At 35.2% G+C, this 21,443-nt stretch overlaps 1 protein-coding gene across 2 annotated transcripts in view; it reads right to left on the bottom strand.

Annotated features, from left to right (window-relative positions):
• The window catches only part of LOC118199377 (MAM and LDL-receptor class A domain-containing protein 1-like), a 344,431-nt gene that overhangs the window by 288,934 nt on the left and 34,054 nt on the right, over positions 1–21,443 (bottom strand). For both annotated transcript variants that reach the window (XM_085826944.1, XM_085826943.1), the window contains exons 4-10: positions 16,541–16,640; positions 16,157–16,312; positions 13,631–13,834; positions 9,454–9,545; positions 5,843–5,933; positions 1,063–1,200; positions 686–828 (exon numbers count right to left, since the gene is read on the bottom strand). In XM_085826944.1, coding sequence (XP_085683070.1) covers positions 686–828; positions 1,063–1,200; positions 5,843–5,933; positions 9,454–9,545; positions 13,631–13,834; positions 16,157–16,312; positions 16,541–16,640 — 924 coding nt within the window. The remainder of the gene's footprint in view (positions 1–685; positions 829–1,062; positions 1,201–5,842; positions 5,934–9,453; positions 9,546–13,630; positions 13,835–16,156; positions 16,313–16,540; positions 16,641–21,443) is intronic.

Here is a 21,443-nt window from a genome sequence, read left to right as displayed (position 1 = left end):
CTAAATTATGTATTTTTTGACTGAAAAGTGATTGAATTATGTTTTTCTTATATTCCAGTTAAGTTTTCATGCCCTTAATCTGGATACAATATTTGCAAAATATTAACAATTTGAAATTTTAAGCGGTGCTAAGCCTAACGTGGCCGCCATTCCTCTACATTTGAAACCCTTAGTAAAAGAATAAATTCAGTTGGTGAACCAACTTCAGTGCCTTTTTCCTCAGTGGGACTAAAAGTTAACTTTTAATTTTTTCACCAAAAATTTTGTCTTTCTGCCCACTGGCCCAGCTGCTTGTTTTTGTGTAGAAACTAATTTTAGTTGCAAAAAATATTTTGAACTGTTTTTAACTGCGAGTATATTTCGTGTTGCATGTTTTTCTGCCTTTCACAGTTTTGAATGAAGCTGTTTAGAATTTTTATGTATTTTTGCCTTGCCGCGATGTAAAAATTGAATTAATTGAATGAGAAACATACTAATAAAATTAACTTCTAATGAAATTTGAGCAAATACGTTTAAATGAAGAGCAGCGAAAAATGTATATAATTTCACAGGCCGTAGAAGGAAGCCATGTGATGTCCACATCAGTTATTTTAATAAGAAAAGTGTTCCAAACTAGGACAACAAGTACAAAATAAATAAGAAATCTAGAAAATTAAGAACATTCTTAAAAAGTTATGATACATACTGCTAGCTTTCCAACGTTCTGTCCTTTCATGTAGTAATAGAAGTTGAGACATAAACCTTTACCCCCAGGAGGGAAAAACTCACTTTCTAGATTAGCTACTCCACCTGGCGTCTTACCTTTGGTGCTAACAACAACATAGTTTCCTAGAGATTGAACGAAGAAATTTATAAGTATAAATTATCTTAAACTGAAGCCAATTGCAGACAATACTATTCTAAAAGTTAAATATATCGGATGTTCACTTATTGAATATACTTAGAATAAAGTTTACGAAAAACATTTTGTCCCTTATAGACTGTGGACTATTATATATATAACTTCAAATTCATTCGTAAGGTAAACTTCATTTTAGATAAAAGTTATGTAAATTGCTTTACCATCTCCTGTTTCTAATGTCTTGTCAGCGTCTGGACCTGTCTCTTTATTTACGTATGACTTTCCACTTTTTCTAACCCAATTATAATCGCCCGCACCGTCGACCCAAGTGCACTTGCCTTCTTCGAAATCACAAGAACCTGAAATGAAAAAGAAGCTTTCAAATATGATATTAACATGAATAGAAACTATTTTTGCTTGAGGTGTGCTTAAAAATATGCTTCAAGTATGCTAGTAGGGGTTGAAACATATTTTAAATTATTTGCGATTAAGAGGCAGAGTGGTTTCTTAACGGATATGTACTGATGGAAAAAAAAAAAAACTCCCAACAGCAAGAAAAAATTAATGCAGAGTAATGAAATTTTGTCAAGACGTATATCTAGGCAATATATTTATTTGATTAAATTTTCAAGATCACAGATTAATGCAAGAGCGAGAAGAGCCATTTCAAATGGGAAATGCTAGTACATTAATAACCGTCGTAAAGGGCCAGTATATTGAATGCAAGCATGCAAACGTGCATGCATAGTGTAGTACAGGTGACGGATGTTAGTTTGTGGGACACAGTTCCAAGCCATTGGTTGGTCAATACACGGACGGTTAATGATAGTTGTGAATGACGCTGGTCCCATACGTGTTCGATTGAAGAAAGATCTGTTGATCTAGCAGACCTAGGCATCATGTCGATACTCTGTGGAGCCTATTGGGTTACAAAAGCGGTATGACGGCAAGCGAGTATGTTGGGTTCCAACAGCGGTATGACGGTGAGCGTTATCCTGTTGGAAAACACCCCCTTGAATGATGTTCGTAAATGGCAGCAGAACAGGTTGAATCATCAGATTGACTTACAAATTAGCCATCCGGGTGCATGGAATAATCACGAGAATGTTCCTCCTGTCATGTGAAACTGATTTCCAGAGCATAACTCCAGGTGTAGGTGCAGTGTGTCTAGGCCACAGACAGACTAGTCGCAGGCACTCCTTCTAAACATCACAGGGCCATCACTGTCACCAGGACAGAACCGGCTTTCATCAGAAAATACAGCAGATCTCCTCTCCTTTCTCCAGTGAGCTCTAGCTTGGCACCATTGATGTCGCAAACGGCAATCGTTTGGAGTCAGTGAAATGCACGCTATAGGACGTCTGGCTGGGAGCTGTCTTTCAAGTAACCGATCTGTAACAGTTCATTGTGTCAGTGTTGTGACAACTGCTGCTCGGATTTCTGCTGCAGACGCAGTACGACGCGTTACAGTCATACTCCGAACACGGCGGTCTTCCTTCTATGTAGTGCCACATGGCTGCTCGTAACCCCGTCTCCTTGAGCCAGTACCTATCCTTAACCACCGCTGCCAAAAGTCATGCGCAGTGGATACATTCCTGCATTATCGCGAAAAGGAAATCCCTCTACTCGGAGCTCTATTACACGACCTCGTTCAAACGCATTGAACTGTTGATAATGGCTTCTTTGTCTTCTTAAAAGCATTCTTGACTAACATCAAGTTATTACATCAAATCTCAACGACTAATAACGCTGATCTAGGATCTAGGATCATATCTCTGCGTCTGGCGTGAACTACAAAGAGTTCTTACCAGTTAGTTAGTTATTATACTACAGGTCAGGGGTTCTCAACCGGTGGTACGCAAGAGAAAAATAGGTGGTATGAAAAGAAGCAAAGTATTTTTAACTAATAAATTCGAAAATTAAAACCCCAACATCCTTATTGAGTTTTTTCTCTAAGAATCGTAAATTTATGTGATCTGAGTTTTGTTCAAGATATGAATTTTTGTTTAGATGGTACGCGTTAGTCAAAAGTTTGAGGACTGCTGCCATAGGCCATTAGTAAATAATATTTATGATAAAACGTGTATTAAAAAATACACCACACCCGAGGGCGAGATCGATGACATGAGTACACTCAGTAAATAGCAATAATTAGAGGCAATAATCTTAGTAGTAGGAACAGTCGAGAAGCAAGCATCATCAATGGCAACAGCAGTTCAAATAAGAGAGCATTGAGTCATGTTATCTAACGTAAACTACGTGATTGGTCCAAGTGAAGTTAAGCAACTGTAACAGAAAATAACAATTGAAAACATAATAAAAGCTCTTAGAACGATAATAAATGTAAGTTTGAAGAGATAAATCAATAACGCTGATGAACTTTACAGTATGCATTTAAAGCAAACATGATTTGCATGTTCATAGTGTCGCTGCTAGCGCCACACTTAAGCTAAATTTCAATAGATGTCTTCAGATGTATAAATGCCTCTTCCAAATTTCATTTATCTAGCAAAACTCTTTCTTGGTGCTGAAATTTCTTTTTCCATCAGTGTGATTATTAGAAATATTAAACATTAATTTAAATAGATTACATAGCCACGAAAGGAATTCACAAAAGCAAAAAGAGAGCTTAAATTTGATATTATTTATATAAAAATATTATTTTGCCTTCAGAAATGAAACAACTTTCTGCTTCATCAGTATGATGAATAAAAATAATGTTGCAAGCAACTTAAACATCGTTAAATTGAAAAACAAAGGAAGAAAAATTGAATAAACCCATATCACTTTAATCCATGTTAATGGTATCGGTAATTAATTAATTGAAAATTTTAGTGTTTTAATAATATTAGTAGCAAAGTAAGAAATATTAAATTGTTGCATAACTTGATGACTTCTGTCTTTAGAATTTTTTCCCTGGATGTTTATTTATAATGGTAACGAAGTTTAATACGCCGGGAAATTGTACCTAATTATATATAGTATCCATGTCAATATGAATGTACTTTCGCTACTTTTCTTCTTTCGTTCGTACTTTCGTTCGTTTCGTTACTTTCGTACTTTTTCTTTCGTTTAACCAGTTCCTCTGCGAAGATCTGAAGTATAGGGCATTAAACTGAAAAGAAGGTGTTTTGGTGTATTTAATTACGGCAAAGCACACTAGGGCTATCTGCCAAAGGGGAGGGATACCTTTCGTGGAGGACTTTCTAAGGTAAACTGGCTCGTATACACGTTACACATGGGGAAAACCACGAAAACGCCCATGCAGCCAGCCCGTTCGCGGGATTCGAACCTCGGACCGAACTACCAGTGTTCAGCGACTTTACCGCTCGGCCGCTGGTGGGCCTGAAAAGAAGGAGCATAATCGATATGGTCTTTTGTTAGGGCTCAACACAGCTTCAGACAACAAAGGTTTAACTGACCGGGCAATAGTCATGCAGTACTGCATATACAGGGCAGGTTCAAACACTGGATTCCTGAGTGCCGGATTCACTCAGAGAAGTCAACAAGACCCAGTGTTTTTCCATATGTGATTCTTTAGCAACACCAACTGTTTCTGCCACGTATTGCCATAGGAGATCATAAGTAATTCCTGCATACAATTTTAAGCAAGTAAAAGAATCCGCAAGAGTAACAAGAAAGTAATAATATGTCCCACTTTTCCAAACAGGACATTGGATTTTTCGGAAGCCAATGTTGACGGTACGGTGGGGCATAAAAGAAATTATTCACAGAGAAACGTATCTATCACAACTGTTATCTATTCTGAGAAACTATACATGTATGGTGTTTTCTTCCTCCTTGTTATGTACCTTCTTGATGTAATTGGAATCTGGAGGTCTGGAGTTAAGATTCCGAAGAGGACACTGCACATTTTTCATGTGTCCTGCTTTAACAAACCTGATGACTCTGCAATGGCGAATTGAAGTGTGTTGGACGATAATTCGTCACCATTGGGATTTGACAACTGAATCTCCACCTCTTCTGTAGCCCTTAAAGGGGGGGTCGGAATGTAAGGTATTTTCTTCCAACTTACCGCTTGCCTTTGTCGTGTAACTGAAAACATGTCGGGCTAGCAATTATGTTATGTTATGTTATGTAGAAGTGAGTGGGCCACCTGATATTTACCCTAAGTAAGTAGGTATTAGCCTCACAAATTAACAAGAAACCTAACAACATTCTGGCATTATTCCTCGAGTCGTGATGGAAATTTTGACCCCAGAGAGCACTATATTATTTAAGTACTGCTGTACAGTTGTGCTGAAACTTTCCTTCCAGGCAGTGGGCAATTTTCCTGTTTCTTCGATAAACTTGATAGCTATACATGCTTGGCTCATAAAGCATTTCAAGAGAAAAGCCAAACAAACGTTATGGCATACGCATTCACATGCACAACGCCAGATTCATGAGGTAAATATGACAAAAATTGCAAGTCAGCAGCTTAGCTGGAGGTTCTTTTACATCTGGCATATTACCTAGACATGCCTTCTGCAGACTGTGATCATTTCACATTAAAGTCGAAAGCATTCCGTTGTGAGATTTTTGGAAAACAATGGCTAGCTGCAGATTGTTCTGGAAGAAATTTGTGCATAAAAATCATCATGGATTTAGAAAAATGGTATCCAAACGCTACCAGAACGTTAGGAACTAGTTATGGTTCCTAACGTGCATAACGTTCCTAATGGTTCCTAATGGTTATGGTATAACGTTAATAATGGTTTCAACAGAAAATGTAATTAGTCAGAAAATTGTATGAATTTAAGAATCAGCCAAAACCATGAAACACTATACAAGAATATACCAAGTAAATTAGCAAAAGCAAACTGTGTGTCTTGGTGAAAGTAAAAACTACATAATTGGGGAAAGTAAGCAACGTGGTAGGTAGATAGCAATCAACTATGTGGCAAAATCAAGCTATGTAGCGCATATATTATTATTATTATTTAAACTAAATTGAATCCCCATATTACATTTTGCAACAAACATTGATTTACAACCTACCTGCTTCAGGACAGTTCCCTGGAACAAGTTTTATATCATCTACTGCAATAAGAGCTGGAACGTCGCTTTTTATACCAGCAGTAAACGTAATCTATAAATAAAAATATACCGTTAAGAATTTTGCACATAAAATAATTAATTGTAGTAAAATTATACATAAAATTCTTGTATTTTTTTGTGTAACGTAACATGAAATTAACTTCTCGTTTTATAACTTCTCATTTCACCTGCGTTGCCTTATAAAATTTACCCAACTCTTGCCAGAAACACGGGGAATATCGTGATGCAGTACGATCACATAAATAACCGAAAACCCCTCATTTCCCCTCAACAAGCAAAAATACACATAACGTGCAAATTGTCTTAATTTTGCACACGGGTATTCATTAATTCTAAAGCTATAAATGCAAGAAAGTGTGTTCTGTTTATGGCTGCGTGACTCTAATAAACATCAATAAATTTTGCAATCGTCCCGCGGCCGTTGTTATTAGGATTCATAAAGATTGCTATTCCAGATGGTTTGGTATGGCGGCGTTGTTTTGCTATTGTGCGTTTAACAGAAGCAATACAATGAACATGCGGGTTCTTAGTATTTACTTATCAGTGTTAATTCTGTTTCTAAATACAGGTTGTTTATAAAGTCCATTTTGGTGTTTAATAAAATAATGAAGATATAAACATACTTATGGCATTTATTGATGGAATAACTTACATATTTTCCTTTTCAGGTGTGAATATCTTTACTTTTGTAAATATCGTCTGCGCGTGTGGTTAATTTCAGATAATTTCATTTTCCAGTCTAAATATCTGTACTTTTCTAAATATCGTCTGCTTTCATCTTTCTGGCATTGTTAATCGCCATAATGTGCGCATATGGGGATCTGAAAACCCTCATGAATACCGTGAGGCACAAAGGGATTCCCCAAAGGTTAATGTGTGGACTAATGCACGACCGAATCATTGGGCCTTTCATTTTACAAAAAAGACGGTTTCATCAGTCGTACACTTAGACATGTTGGAAAACTTTGTATTTCCACAACTAGCAGAGCTTCAGCCACATGTCTTTTTGCAACAAGATGGTGCACCATCTCATTGGGGTACCATCGTTCGTAGTTCTTTGAATGACCATTTTACAGGAAGATGGATTGGGCGAGGAGGACCAATTCCTTGGCCACCCAGATCACCTGATATAACGCCGCTGGACTTTTTCCTTCGGGTATTTTTAAAGGACAACGTTTACAGGAGAAGAGTGTCGAATATTGATGACCTAAAAGCCAGAATTACAACAGCAATAGCCTATGTGGATGCCGACATGCTTGCCGGTACCTGATGTGAAATTGAATATCGACGTGATATTCTCCGTGCGACGAATGGGTCCGGGACTTTATAAACACCCTGTACTTCCGTTCAAATAGCCGGCGACTTTTTTATGGATTTTCAGGGGCTTTTGAAGTTTGAGCTATTTTTTATAAAGTATCCAATGCTAGTACCAAAGCTTATATCAATTCCAGTTCTTTTACCATCCATCACTGTACTATCCATTGTTTGTACTAAAAGACTAAAATATTAGACCTAACGTGAGTACTCACATAACATTGATTCTTGTCACTTATTATCAGTTTTTTAAAGATCTATAGGTTATTCAAAATTCGGACTTTAGAGGAAGTGCCAACTGACCTTTACCAACCATGTGCAATTCCAGGTGATTTTAAAACATTCTTTTCCGTCCCACAAATACTTGACAGTTACATTTTTATACAACATCTCCATGAAAGCCTTACCCAGCCTTTATAGTTTCAACTCTTAGTCATAATTACATACTTTCATTTACAAAAATAACTTAAATGGCGCAAATAATCATGTTTTCGCTATTTTAGATTTAAAATAAATCCATTTTTTATTAATTATAAAAACAAACTTTTTATACTTTCCCCTTGTCCCTATGGCTACACTCAGGGAAATTTTATCCAGGGTACTGAGAAGGGTACTGTGAAGGATATTGGACTGTCCCAATACCAGTTTAGAGATGTTGTTGGCGCAGATGTTCAATTAACAGATAGCAATGCTTATCCGCTTGGAGCATCTGTGGTTTCAGAAAGATTGGAAACAGAAGATATTCGAATGGATTGGCCAGCTTACTCAGTGGACTTGAACCCGATTCATTACGTGTGGGATATCTTAAAGGGCCGAATTACAGAGGCAAAATACGTCCCTGGAACCTTCAACTTAAGATCTGAACAGCGCATTTTCGGAAGAGCGGAATGTAATAGTACCACAAACCTTCACTGTTTGGTAAATTCTAGGAAAGTAAAGTTTGGTAAATTTAAATTTTGGTAAATTCTATGAAAGTAAAGTTTGGTAAATTCTATGAAATCAAGATGTGAGATTATCATTTTTGTTAAAGGCGAGCATATACCGTACTCAAGCAAAATTCGCTGTAAGCAACAGAGGTAATTTTCCTATCATTCTTAAATTTGAATAAATTTGAGTTCGGTGATCGATGCCGGAAAACTGATGAAGCTACTGGCTAGGATCTGTACTTAGGTAGTCTCGGCACTGGGGTATATAATTACTTTCTTCACAAGTGCAAGTAACAGGGGACGTGGGCACTGTGCCTCTACCATACTAGTCAATCAGTACAACCCCACGTCCACCATTAACTAGAACAGCCCCAGATGTCAAGATGGGGGCCCATTGGCGCCTCGCCGATTTAGTATGCATTGATTATATTTATAAATACAGTGTCTTATACGTCGTTCAAGACACATATTACAAGATATCCTACGGTAACCTTGATAACAATTATAATTACCCGCACAAATTTATAGTTACACATATTGTTACATTGAATAATACTTTGACAATATATGACTTGCTTAAAATATACCTTGAAGTACGTTTAAAATATGCATAGAAATATGAACAATGTATATTGGGATACGCGTCATATAATAATGATTAGATACATTACATATATATGCAGTAGCTACTTAATATAATACAGGGTAAATATATAACATTATGCGGTTCAGGGTACATTAGCAGAGAATACAGTACCCGTCGCAAAATGTTGTGGTCATAGTGATTTGTCTTGTATATATAAAATCACCTATAAATTGGGTTACACTAACATTATATGTTCCGGTTTTTATGCCTTTACTTAATCTGTATGCAATACTTTTAGAATTATCAAACATTTAAAAGTTGTTTAAGTGCGACTAAGCTTTAAGTAGTGGCCGTTTGCTTACTTTTCAAACTTAACAGAATAGTGAAGTTTCTGTACCTTCAGCGTCTTTTTGCCGAGTGGGACCAAAAGTAAATTTTGTGTTTTGTGCACTGAAATATCTGCCTTTTTGCCCGCTGGCTGAATTGCTTGTTTTTGCGTAGAAACGCTAATTTTAATTGTAAAAAAAAAAAAAAAAAAAAAAAAAAAAAAAATTTTGTATCTGTTTTAGATGTATTTGGTACTTTATGTATGTACTTGCGTAATGTATTTATACTTGCGTAACTGTACAAGCCATTGAGGTACAAGCCATTTATGCTTTTCTGTATTTTTCAGTTATTATTCAAAATACTTAATATTCTTACAGAAAATAATATGATTCACCTACCTGATAGTTCTGTGTGATTTCTGCCTTGGCTTCCACATATGTCCATACTCTGTGTCTCGTTGTGTTCTTTGCCTTTGTTACCAGTAATGTACCTAAGTTTAAAACGCAAAATATTTATTTTCAGAAAATAGGTACAATATTCACTTCACACACAAAAAAAGGACAGTCCATTATCTCTCGTTCTACCGGGCCAGTTGACGAAAGTTAATTTGGGTTTTTCGTGTCTCCAAAAGGCGACTTGGGATACATATTACATTTGTATACAGTAATTGTTCTAACATAGGTACTTTGATACAAAATCCGATTTTTCTGAAATGGCATGCTAACTTTTATTCCATATTTTGATTCTACGATTCAAATGATGCCTAAATATTAAATTTTGTAAAATTTGGTTGAAAAACTTAGCGAGAAATTTAATAATTTATCTTTGGCGCACATGTTTCAGTCTTCGCCAAGAATTGGCAAAATTCTTAATACACGGTAACTTTCAAAATCGTAAAAACAACCTTGTATTTAGCGTAAGTATATTGAAACACTCAATCGATTTCCAGGGCAGCTAAAGGTCCCTCCTCATCAGGAGAAAGAAATACCTAGAAAGAAGAAAAATAAAGGGGAAGGAGTCTCAGAAACACGTGGTCCTTATCAGCACTGCACATGGTTATAACCGGATTTTAAATCAGAGTTACACTGGCCGCCTACTTTTACTGAGCTGAGCAAAAAATCCGGTTATAACCACGTGCAGTGCTGATAAGGACCACGTGTTTCTGAGACTCCTTCCCCTTTATTTTTCTTCTTTCTAGGTATTTCTTTCTCCTGATGAGGAGGGACCTTAAGCTGCCCTCGAAATCGATTGAGTGTCTCAATATACTTACGCTAAATACAAGGTTGCTTTTACGATTTTGATTGTCACATTAGCATGTTTCTCTTCTAGTCTACACGGTAACTTATTTTACTTTTCTTTTCGTTGTGCTCGAACGGAAAACAGATGCATCTTTCAAATAATTTTAACTAAGTACGTAAAGCACAATTGGCATTATTATGGTTTATAATACAAATATGGAAAATTTCAAAACGCGCTGCTATATAAGTTCACGTGTATCTTGTGAAATTTTGAATAAAAAACTAATTTTTTGCAGGTATACCTAGAAATATCTTTATTATATGCGGCTTAAGTGTCTTTTTGTCGCCGATAGTTTATTGGTTGCTTGCGTAACTGTACAAGCCATTGAGGTGAAATTGCCACGGCACTCAAATAACCCATACACACTGACACCATACATGCAGTTATCATTGCTTAAATTAAATTATTATAGTATTTAAGAACATTTAAATATTTTTATTTCATATAATTGTTGCTTATTATGCATTTAACTATATTTACACATGAATTACCTAGAAACTCGCAAACGATTAGAAATTAAAGGAGACGAACCCAACTAACGAGTTGTGCGTAGTACATCTCATCAGGTATGTTTACCCAAACTCCTATGCTAAATATCCTTTCGCGTAAAAGAGTTTAAAATTTTGCCCGATTTTATTCCGCCGTTGTATTTTAAACTGAATTTTCAACTGAACGCAAACTGAGCGTGTCAGGGGAAACGTGAACATTTGTTTGCATTAGCAATCATCTGTTTTTGAAAAGGTTTACAATTGAACGCAAATTGGGCGTGTCAGGGGAAACGTGAACATTTGTTTGCATTAGCAATCATCTGTTTATAATCAATTTATAATGATCAATATATATTATCTAGAACAGTGGTCATTTCGTATGACCACCGGGCTTTCTAGTACTTTAATATGATGGTAAAAATTTTATAGGTTATAATTAGAAATGTTTTCGAAAAATTTACCAAAAAATACATATTTAAAAAATAAATCAAAAAATATCTGCAAATTTTATTTGGACTGAACTAAAATTTCGAATTGTGAAAGAAAAAATTTAGCAACGCTAATGAAAAAGAGATATTTATGAATACCGTATTTGACGGCATATAAGACGCGTTTTTTTCCTAAATTTGGTCTCAAAAAGGTTACCTGCATCTTATACGTGAAGGACACAGGTTAACTTTCAATACTGAATGCTATTTTTAGCCCGGATAAAGATCTAGACCCACATAACTTTTTCTACATCTGCCATAATTATTTTGCGCATGCGTGAAATATCTGTCGCCAAAAAGCGCCAAATTTCGAAGCTGATGTCGAAGTTCGAACAGGTTCGACGGTCACATTACGTCTACAAGGCCTTTCCTTCTTTACATAGACTTTCTTTGACTCAGCCGACACACGTGTCGGTATCGGTGCTACTCTGTATAAACGTGTCGGTATCGGTGCTTAAAACTATTTGTTTTAAAAAAATACCCTGGAAAATATGACTACAGGAAAGAAGAGATTAAGCTATACAATTCAGTATAAACTAGGAGTGTTAAACTACGCCAAAGTGCATGGGAACAGAGCAGCAGCAAGGCATTTCGGTCCACCACCTACCGAAAAAATGATACGTACTTGGCGACTGCAGGAAGATCAACCGAAAACTACTGAAAAACAAAACATAACCTTCGATGCCCAGCTCCATCTCGGCCTGAACTTGAAAATGCCGTAAAAATGTGGGTGATAGATAAGAGGAAATCTGCGACAAGTGTTTCAACTAAAATGATAATCAATGAGGCCAAAGGATTTGCCGAAAAACATGGGCATCAGAACTTTTCAGGGTCTGAGGGCTGGTGCTACAGGTTCATGAAAAGGGAAGGCTTATCAATGCGCACAAAAACAACTATTGCACAGAAAATGCAATGATAGGCAACGTTTTCTTTGAATCTGTATTCTTTGTTGTTTCTACTTTATTTTGTATTATGTTTGATTGCTTGCCGTTCATTCATTTATTCGTTATTGAAATTTAGATATCATGTTCAAAATAGCTTGCCGTTGGTTATTCCTTAATAAAAATATGTTTGTTAATTGCATTCAATGATTGTTTATTTGGCTTTTACGAAACGTGAGAACTAAAAGAAACCACATTTTAAGTTATTGTGGTACCGCGCTGACGCGCGGACAATTGAAACTTTTTTTTCCTTGTGTGTGACCTTCTAAATAAGAGTGCGTCTTATATGCCAGTGCGTTTTATATGCCGTCAAATATGTAAATTGTATATATAAAATTCAATTAATAGTGGGAGCTAACTTGAAAGCTAATTTTTAAAATCTGCTTCTGCGATTTTTATGAAACTCGGTATTTGAGCATAATTTGAGTCGTAGAATCGAAATATGAAAAAGATAAGCATGTCATTTCAGAAAAAGTTCAATTTGTATCAGAATACCTAAAACAATGTTATATATAAATCTAAATCGCACTTTTGAGACATGAAACACACATCTCGTCAATCGGGCTAGTAAAACGGGAGGTACAGAACTGTCCTCTTTGTGTGTGTGCAAGGTGTACAGCAATAAAGTATACAAAAGTACAGTACAGTAGTTCTCAATTATTTTTTCCTCGTGCACCCCCTTTCACCGTTGCTTATAGTATCATTCTCCCCTCCTCCTACTTTTGAAACCTCGAAAATATATACACATTTATTTAAATTTAGATTATATTATAACGTATTTTATAACCTTGTAGAGATATTAGATTATTTCGAAGCAGGAGATATGAAAAATGAGCAATGCCCTCGCCAGGACTCGAACCTTGCACCTCTCGGTACGCGCCGAGAGCGCTGACCACTACACCACGACGGTATGCTAAGAAGGCGGGAGAAATACCTTATAACCTAAACGAGAAATGTACAGAAAATATTAATAAATACTAAATCTTGAATTTTGTTTGTGTTTGTTAGTTTGTTTTATATTCATAAACTAAAACTAAATACTTAATACGTAAATAAAAGGCTGATCCCATTCTCCCACCCCTTCAGACCATGAAATTCCCCTCGCTTGATAACTGCTGCTATAGCGGAAGGCCAAGTGCTTTACTATTTCTTGGAACTACTGCACTGCATACTCGTTTCTTAAAATTTCAATAGGAATAAAACAAAATGGTTTCATTGTTATTTTTATAAAAAATACTGTTTTTCAATTGATAACATGTGGTTTTTAACTGACCTTTTTAACTACTGAACAGATAAAACTAGGGTTAAAAAGACTTAAAAGGAGACCCTTGGCATAATGCCAATAAAAGGAGGACTTACTTGATGCCCCATACGTGATTTGGGCCTGAACGTAAGCTTCATCCACTCTTTTCCAAAACCAAGCAGTTCCGTCTCCATCCATATAAAAGTAAAAATGTAAGCAGTTAAGGGGATTTTTTGGCTTGCTGTAACTTGGACTGTTAAGCATCGTTGTTTCGAGAGTGCTCCATGACGATCCAGGGGTTCCAGTAAACCAGTAACCACCTTTAAAAGAAAAAATGATAAGAAAAACATAAATTATGTTGATTACAGTTCAAAATCTATTCTTTAGATCAAAAGCTCATGATATTTAGAATATTCTAACGAAATGTCCAGCTGCGGTAAGACAGCTTCCCCGCAAAGCGGATTCAGGGTTGCCAGAAAGTCACAAGGAAAGGCATGCTTGCCAGATTTGGCGAAAAATCGCCCATTTTGTGACAAAATCGGCAATATGCATTAGACGGATTGAGAACATTCTAGAACGAATATTTACCAGTTTATCCCAGAATGTTCTCGAAGGCAGGGCAAAGCACTGCCTGTGTGTGTGGAGTAGCAGTGCATCGCGAGAGTGCATCGTCGAGTGTATCGTGGAGAATATCGAGAAAACTCTGAGTTCAGTAGAAGTGTCTTTAGCTCCGAGGGCAACAGAACCGAGTCGGGAGCTGTACTTCAGAGCTTTGCAGTGAAGCTGTCTTCACTGAAAGTTGTGTTGGTTTTTGTTTCAAAGTGTTTACCGTAGTTTTCTGACGCCTGTAAACGTGCTTTTGGAACTCTCCTGTGCAATATTGGCTCATAAATTGTGTTATGATTCTTTGTCAAGTGTTGCTGTCAGTCACTCCAAATCCACGAACTCGTAGAACGTAACAATATTATATATACGATTTTCAAAAATATGTATATGTAGTATATTAAAAATGAAAGTTCAAAGCTAAAGTGATTTACTGAGTGATATGATTATTGATTTATGCCAAAAAAGTTTAGGAAGACGAGATTTCTTTTGCAAATTTGATTTCGCCATGTTTGGTAACTTTTTTACTGATAATAAAAAACTGGTTTTGAAAAATGCTCTATGTTCCAAGAAATTACTTACGGCAATGGTTCTCAAATTATCATAAACCCACTGAGTATACGCAGGAGGGGGTACACAAGTAGCTTTCAAAGAGGATGGTTTTTTTTTTCCACTTAAATCTTAAAAGGAAGAAAAATCGTTGTAATGAAATTTTCCTTAGATGTTAGTCATAATGGCTAAGATGCCTTTCTAGACAACTCAACGGTATACTTGTACTTCTTCGTTTTATATCATACAGCAATACATATATAATACATATCATACATAAATTTGGAGCTTTGCGTCTAATTGAAAATTCTAGCTGATTAGAAAATGTCAAGCAATGCAGGCATATCCATTAAAAAACAAATTAAGGGTTTATAATCTCTCAATTCTACAATTGTGACTAAAACTAAAAAAATTTAATTAGAGGATTTTTCTTTCAGCTTTATTTTATGTTCTTTACTTTCAAAAGAAATACTAAAGAAAGTTTGCAAACCTTTTTAGGAACAATTTAGAGCAAAATTTTATTTCTTTTTTTATTTCATTAACTAATCCTTAAGGCACGCAATAAAAAATAAAGTTAAGGCAATAACAATAGGATTATTGAAACAATTTTGCTGTACTTTTGTCCGAACATCTTTTGGTATACTTTTGTTATTGTGACTTTTGTTATCAGACATGCATGCATACATGAAACACATCATACATCCATACATACATGCATTTCTGAATCAGAAATGTATGCACTTGTGTATGTACGTATATGTGTGTGTATATACAGGCCTGCATGCATGAAACATATACATCCATACATACATGCATTTCTGAAACAGAAATGTATGCACTTGCGTGTATACATACGTACGTATAGACATGCATGCATACATGCATTTCTGAAACAGAAATGTATGCACTTGCGTGTATACATACGTACGTATAGACATGCATGCATACATGAAACACATACATGCATACATACATGCATTTCTGAATGATAAATGTATGCACCCACATACATACGTACGTATAGACAATGCATGCATACATGAAACATCCATAGATGCATGCATTTCTGAATCCGGTCCGGATAAAGAAGAGTATCCATCGTTTTAACAAATTAAGAAACACCCGAGAATCTATATTGTTAAAATCTGTGCAAATCTGTCAGTTTAATTGCTTGTCTCTTTGTGACATCATCTCCTTCGGAATGGCGGGGAGCTGAGTTTCGAGAAAGGTATCCCCCCCCCCCGGGATTCCAAAAATTCGTTTCATTTCGACCATTCTCATCTTCGTTCGACTTTAACCAGCCCGATATTAATAACTCCTCTGAAAACGCCAATTTTCGTACTCATTTTTCCGAGTGGCAACAGTCCCACGCCGTGGACATAAAAATGCCTTATTTCGAAAGGTGTTGCCACGACTTTCTTTCAGACTAACAGACATGCTTAGGGTTAGAAGTGTATGAACTTCAAATTTAGTTTTTATTCCCATCTTACCCGCTGCTGTTCCTAGTGTATGGTCGACGCTCGGTAAAACATCCAATGAGCTCGTCTTTCGTCCCTGTGCTTTCCATTCCCAGTTCAGAGAGAGTTTCCTCAATGGAGCGTAGCCACAATCATAGTCATCGAAAGTGCAAAGCTTTCCTGCTTCCCCTGAAACAAAAAATATTTTAAATGAGTATTTTTACTGTTACAACAAAACATTACACTTATATTCATCAGCCTATTCTGTATTTGATTAATAGTCAGCTTTAAACGCAGTTAAAAGAGCAATAATTTCCAGTTAATTTTGTGTCCTATTTGCATAATTCTTAGTAACTACCATTTTAAAATTTCAATTTTCCTAAATTTTAAGTGATGTTAAAATAAAGCACAACTTACTTTCAGTATCTCGACATTTTCCTGGTGTCAGTTCTATGTCGTCCAGAGCGATATCCCCTCTGACTTTCGTTGAAGAAGCGTGCTTCGCTTTGAAAATAACCTAGATAAAATAAAATCATGAGCTCTTTTGATATTTCTCATTTTATCTTTCTTATATGAACTAAAGGAAGTCTTGAAATTGGACAGATAAAGCAAGGTTTATTTCAAAACGTACTGTAAAGTGGATTCAAAATAGATATTTTCGTGACGTCAGTAGGTACATATGTACGTATGTATCTCGACTAAATCACAAACGATCAGTAAAAAAATACTGAAATTTTGTATATGAGATTGCTATTGCATCTATTGTAGTTCTGCATCTTTCCTTTTTCACGCGATCGGTGGTACTCAAAGTGTATATGTTACCGTCAAAGACCGAAATTGGAGAATGTCGACTTTCACCGGAGAATGTTAACATTCACCAAATACGTTGGTGAAAGATCGAATATCGCACTACATTCTTGTATATTCGGACCCTCACCGGTGTGTGTCGACAATCACAGATATGCTCTGGTGTAAGTCAAAAAGAGAGGTCAAAAAAGTCCATAACAGTTTAAGTTGTTGCAATAAATAAGATTTGAATCACATAATTTAGTAAGTTTTTTATGACTGTTATTTTATTTTCCCATTTAGAACGTACTGTACAATTAAGTAAGTTTTTAACTTCTATTATTTTCCTTTCTCATTTTGAATGTATTGTGTGTTTTAGGTTCTCATGTTCTTAAGTTCTTATTTCGAGTCTCAAGTGCGTTTATTCGCGACTGAATTACGGAGAAGAAAATATAATATTGTTATATGTTCAACATTCACCATTAGTGCATGGTGAATGTCGATATTCACCGGTGTAAGTCAGAAATAAGAGTATTTGGAAAACATTTCGGACATACACCAAGAAACTATGTGAATGTTGACATTCACCGGTGAAAGTCGACATTCTCCAGATTTCGGTGTTTCACCGTAACATATATATATATAGTAGAAAAGTAGTAAAAACGTATCTAAAAATCGAATGACTAAGTTAGTCAAAAAAATAACTTTTAGCTGCTGATATTTAAAAATGAATTTAAAGAAGAAATGAAGTTTGAAACCTGGTAAAAGTCGTTAAAAACATTTGTACTTCAAAATTCCTGAAACACTATGTTATAGAATTGATAAAGTAAATTTTAAAATATTAAAAAAAACCTATCCAAACTACAGAAAAATTGAAAAACGTGCACAAAAATTATTTTGTTAATCTTCTCTGTTCAAAGCTTGAAACAGAACTTGCCAAGGGAAAAGTGCTTGAAGCCTCCAACCAAGTTGATTAACTAACATTATGCAAACATGTTTCGCCTGACAAATCCATATAAGTAAAGAATAATAAGTCAAAAAGTTAGAACCAATTTCACAAAGACCCAAAAGAAGTGAAATTTTCATCCCATTAAATTCCGAAATTCCCTATAAGTATTTAAAATTAACTAAAAGTCAGAAGAATTAAGGAAATGTAAAATACAAAAAATAAATGAAAATGAAAATGAATGCAGTGAAATCTGATATAACGTTATCAAGAGGAGGTTCATCAAACTCAATTGAAGCCCTGCCTTAAAAACCACTGCGTATTCTAACTTATTTAATTATAACAGTTCACCCGAAATTTTTGAAATGCTTCATCAACTAATTGTGGATAACAGAAAGGCAGTGGTTTTCCAAGGGGGGGATTCAATTAAATGTGATGTACTTCCTCTTAATAGCATTACATCAGATTTGATTGCAATTCTCTTCCTACGTATTTACGATTTTTGGTTTTTCCATTTTACATTTCTTTAATTCTTCTGACTTTTGGCTAACTTTACATTTATTTGAGGTCTTTGTGAAATTTGTTCTGAATTTCTTACTTATTGTTTTTATTTATTAATTTTAAGCAGCCTTTCTGTGCAGAAGTGCGGAAGTACTCTGGATAGTTTTATTTTTAAATATAAATTTGTGGTGTACTACATATATAGTATATATATATGTGTGTGTGTGTGCAATTATATATATTTAATTACAAAACAATTTTTTAAAAACAAAATATAATCATGCCTAGTATTTTCGCTCATTAAGCTGCTGAAAAATTATCAATAAAGACACAAAGTAAGAAATTTAGAACCATTTTTTCACAAAGACCAAAAATCGAAATTCATAAGTAATAAATTTCAAATAATCCTATATATGCAATGAAGAAATTAATAAAAGTTAAAGCAAAAACTCCTCAAATAAACAGCACCCTAATTCAAAAAATCAATTAAATTTAAATAAAAAGAACATAATAGAACAAGAATTCAACCAACCTCAATGCCACTGCGTCAGGTGGAGGAACACTGAAATCGATTGAAATCGCTCTTCCACAAAAATCCTTGCTTTTCTGTTTCCAGAATTACCCGATTAACCTGGATACAGAAAAGCAAGGATTTTTGTGGCCGAGCTGAGCGGTAAAGTAGCTGAACACTGGTATTTCCGTTCGGTTTCGAAACCTGGCGAAAGGCTGGTTGTACGGGCGTATTCGTGGTTTTCGCCTTGTGTTATAAGTGTGGGATGGCATCGTTCATCCCACATCTGTGAGAATCTTTATCTGTGAGAATAAATCTTTTACTTTTCCGATGATAGAAGTCAGACTATTCCGCCATTAAGACGATGACGCGATTAAAAGATGTTTGAATGTAAAGGCGATTCCTTTTCTTCATCTGTAAATAATCTCATCTATTTCCTTCTACGTATGTAATTACATTGTAGTTTCTTGCAACTATTCATGTTTCATTAAAAATTCAAGTTATTTGTAAATCGGACTAGTTAATTAGCCCCTAGACAGCCACATCGGAAGTAAGTTTACAAACATCATATTCCTAGAAATTAAGTTCCGATTCTACAGATTTGGGCGCTCAGGCCGCGATGAGCCTAGGAAGAAGCATTATGAATATTACAAAATAAGTAAGTTTTGTTTCGATTATTTCCACATTGTTACTTCTAAGAATAGTGTTCTATGATACTGTGAATTAAGATGACTACCTTAAATTCTATTCCTAGAATTTCAAATTCTTTAAAGACTGGGCCTACTAAGTCAATTAAACTTTTACATCAAATTGTGTTTGGAACTTTGGGTGATCGGAAAAATAGAGCTAGATTGCGTAACTTTTGCGGTTTTCCATCTGATTTTAATATTGAAGAAACAAAACAAAAATTACTTAAAACTTTTACTGCAAACGATTTTATTTCTGTGTGTAATTTGTTACATCTTAATTATGACTCAAATCCTGATAAAAACTGTGATTTATAATTGAATAGTCTTTGTGATTTTAAGCTTTTAAAATCCGAAAGTGATGACGATGATGAGTTATCTGAAAACGAAAGTGTTTATGATTCTGATAAAAATGATGATATTAATTCTGTTCGGTCAGAATCACCTCCCATAAATAACTCAGTGGATGAAAACATTATAATGCCTAGCAATATTTCCTTACATTTTCGTGATATTTTAGAAACTGTTTCTGAATTTAATGGCACTGATACATATCCAGTTGAATCCTTCATTGGTGATTTAGAAGAATCTTTTAAATTATTTAAGTTATCGGAATTACAGAAAATTGTGTTTGCTAAAAAATTGCTTACTGGTTCTGCTAAAGTATTTATTAGATCTTTGAAGCGTATAATATCATGGGACAAATTAAAAGAAAATCTTTTATCTGAATTTGGTTCTAAAATAAACAGTGCACAACTTCATAATTTGTTACAGAAACGACACTTAAAACCTGGTGAATCCCTTTCCGAATATTTAATTACCATGCGTGAAATAGCCAGTCGAGGTTCTGTTGATGATTCATCAATTCTTGATTATGTAATTAATTGGATACCAGATCAGAGTAGTAACAAAATTGTTTTGTACGGGTGTAAAACTATTTCTGAATTCAAAGAGAAATTAAAAATTTATGAGAAAATTCGCGTTCCAGATACGAAAAATAAGGGTTATTCAAGTACTATCACTCAAAATAAAACACGCGCTGTACCTAGTAAGATTAAAGAGCCAAGGTGTTATAATTGTGGAAGTTTAGGCCATAAATCGAATTTCTGTAACAATAAGAGTAAAGGATTTAAGTGTTTTAAATGCGATTTGTTTGGGCACAAAGCCGTAGATTGTTCGAAAACATCATCTAAAAATATCCAAGATGCCAAAGCTGTTACTCCAATAACTCAGACTTGTCAGAAAGAAATGCATAAAACTGTTAATTTGGGTAATTTGCAAATTGATGCTTTAATAGATACTGGTAGTCAAGTAACGCTAATCTGAGAAGATATGCATAAGAAGATAAGTTCTCCTGAACTTAAGTCGGCAGATCTAAAGTTAACGGAATTTGGCAACAAACCTATAGAGAGATTTGAAGGTGAATTCCGAATCGATGGTTCTTTATTTAAATCAAATATTTGCGTTATCGCAGAAAATAAGAAATCTGATAGTGATTCCGAAGGGCATAAAAATGCTCATTGTAATGGAAATGGTTCTGAAGAAGGATATGGAAGAGTAGTTAATTATGGTTTTTTACTTCCAAAACCAGAAACTGATCCTGTTAGTATAGTTCCTGTTACCGCACAGAATTTGATCAAACTGGATACTTCATCTGCAATCAAAGCTAGTGGCAATGATTCCATGCTTTTGAATTCTGATGATGTCCCGAGTGATGCAGATTCTGCTGTAAATGAAAATGATGCTATTAAAGATGAATTAGTGCAAAAAGGAAACTCAAGCACAGTACAATTAGCTCTGAAGCCAACCAGGAGAAACGCCACTGCAGAAGCAGATTCTGAAGAGAATCATTTTTCCAAAGGAGAGTCAGTTGCTAAAAATGATGAATCA

The sequence above is a fragment of the Stegodyphus dumicola genome, chromosome 11, assembly GCF_044657685.1.
Source record: "Stegodyphus dumicola isolate Sdum_Otavi_A_Nest chromosome 11, ASM4465768v1".
In the NCBI taxonomy this organism is placed as follows: domain Eukaryota; kingdom Metazoa; phylum Arthropoda; class Arachnida; order Araneae; family Eresidae; genus Stegodyphus; species Stegodyphus dumicola.
Note: the sequence above shows the minus strand (reverse complement) of the source record. Positions and strands in the feature narration are given on the sequence as shown.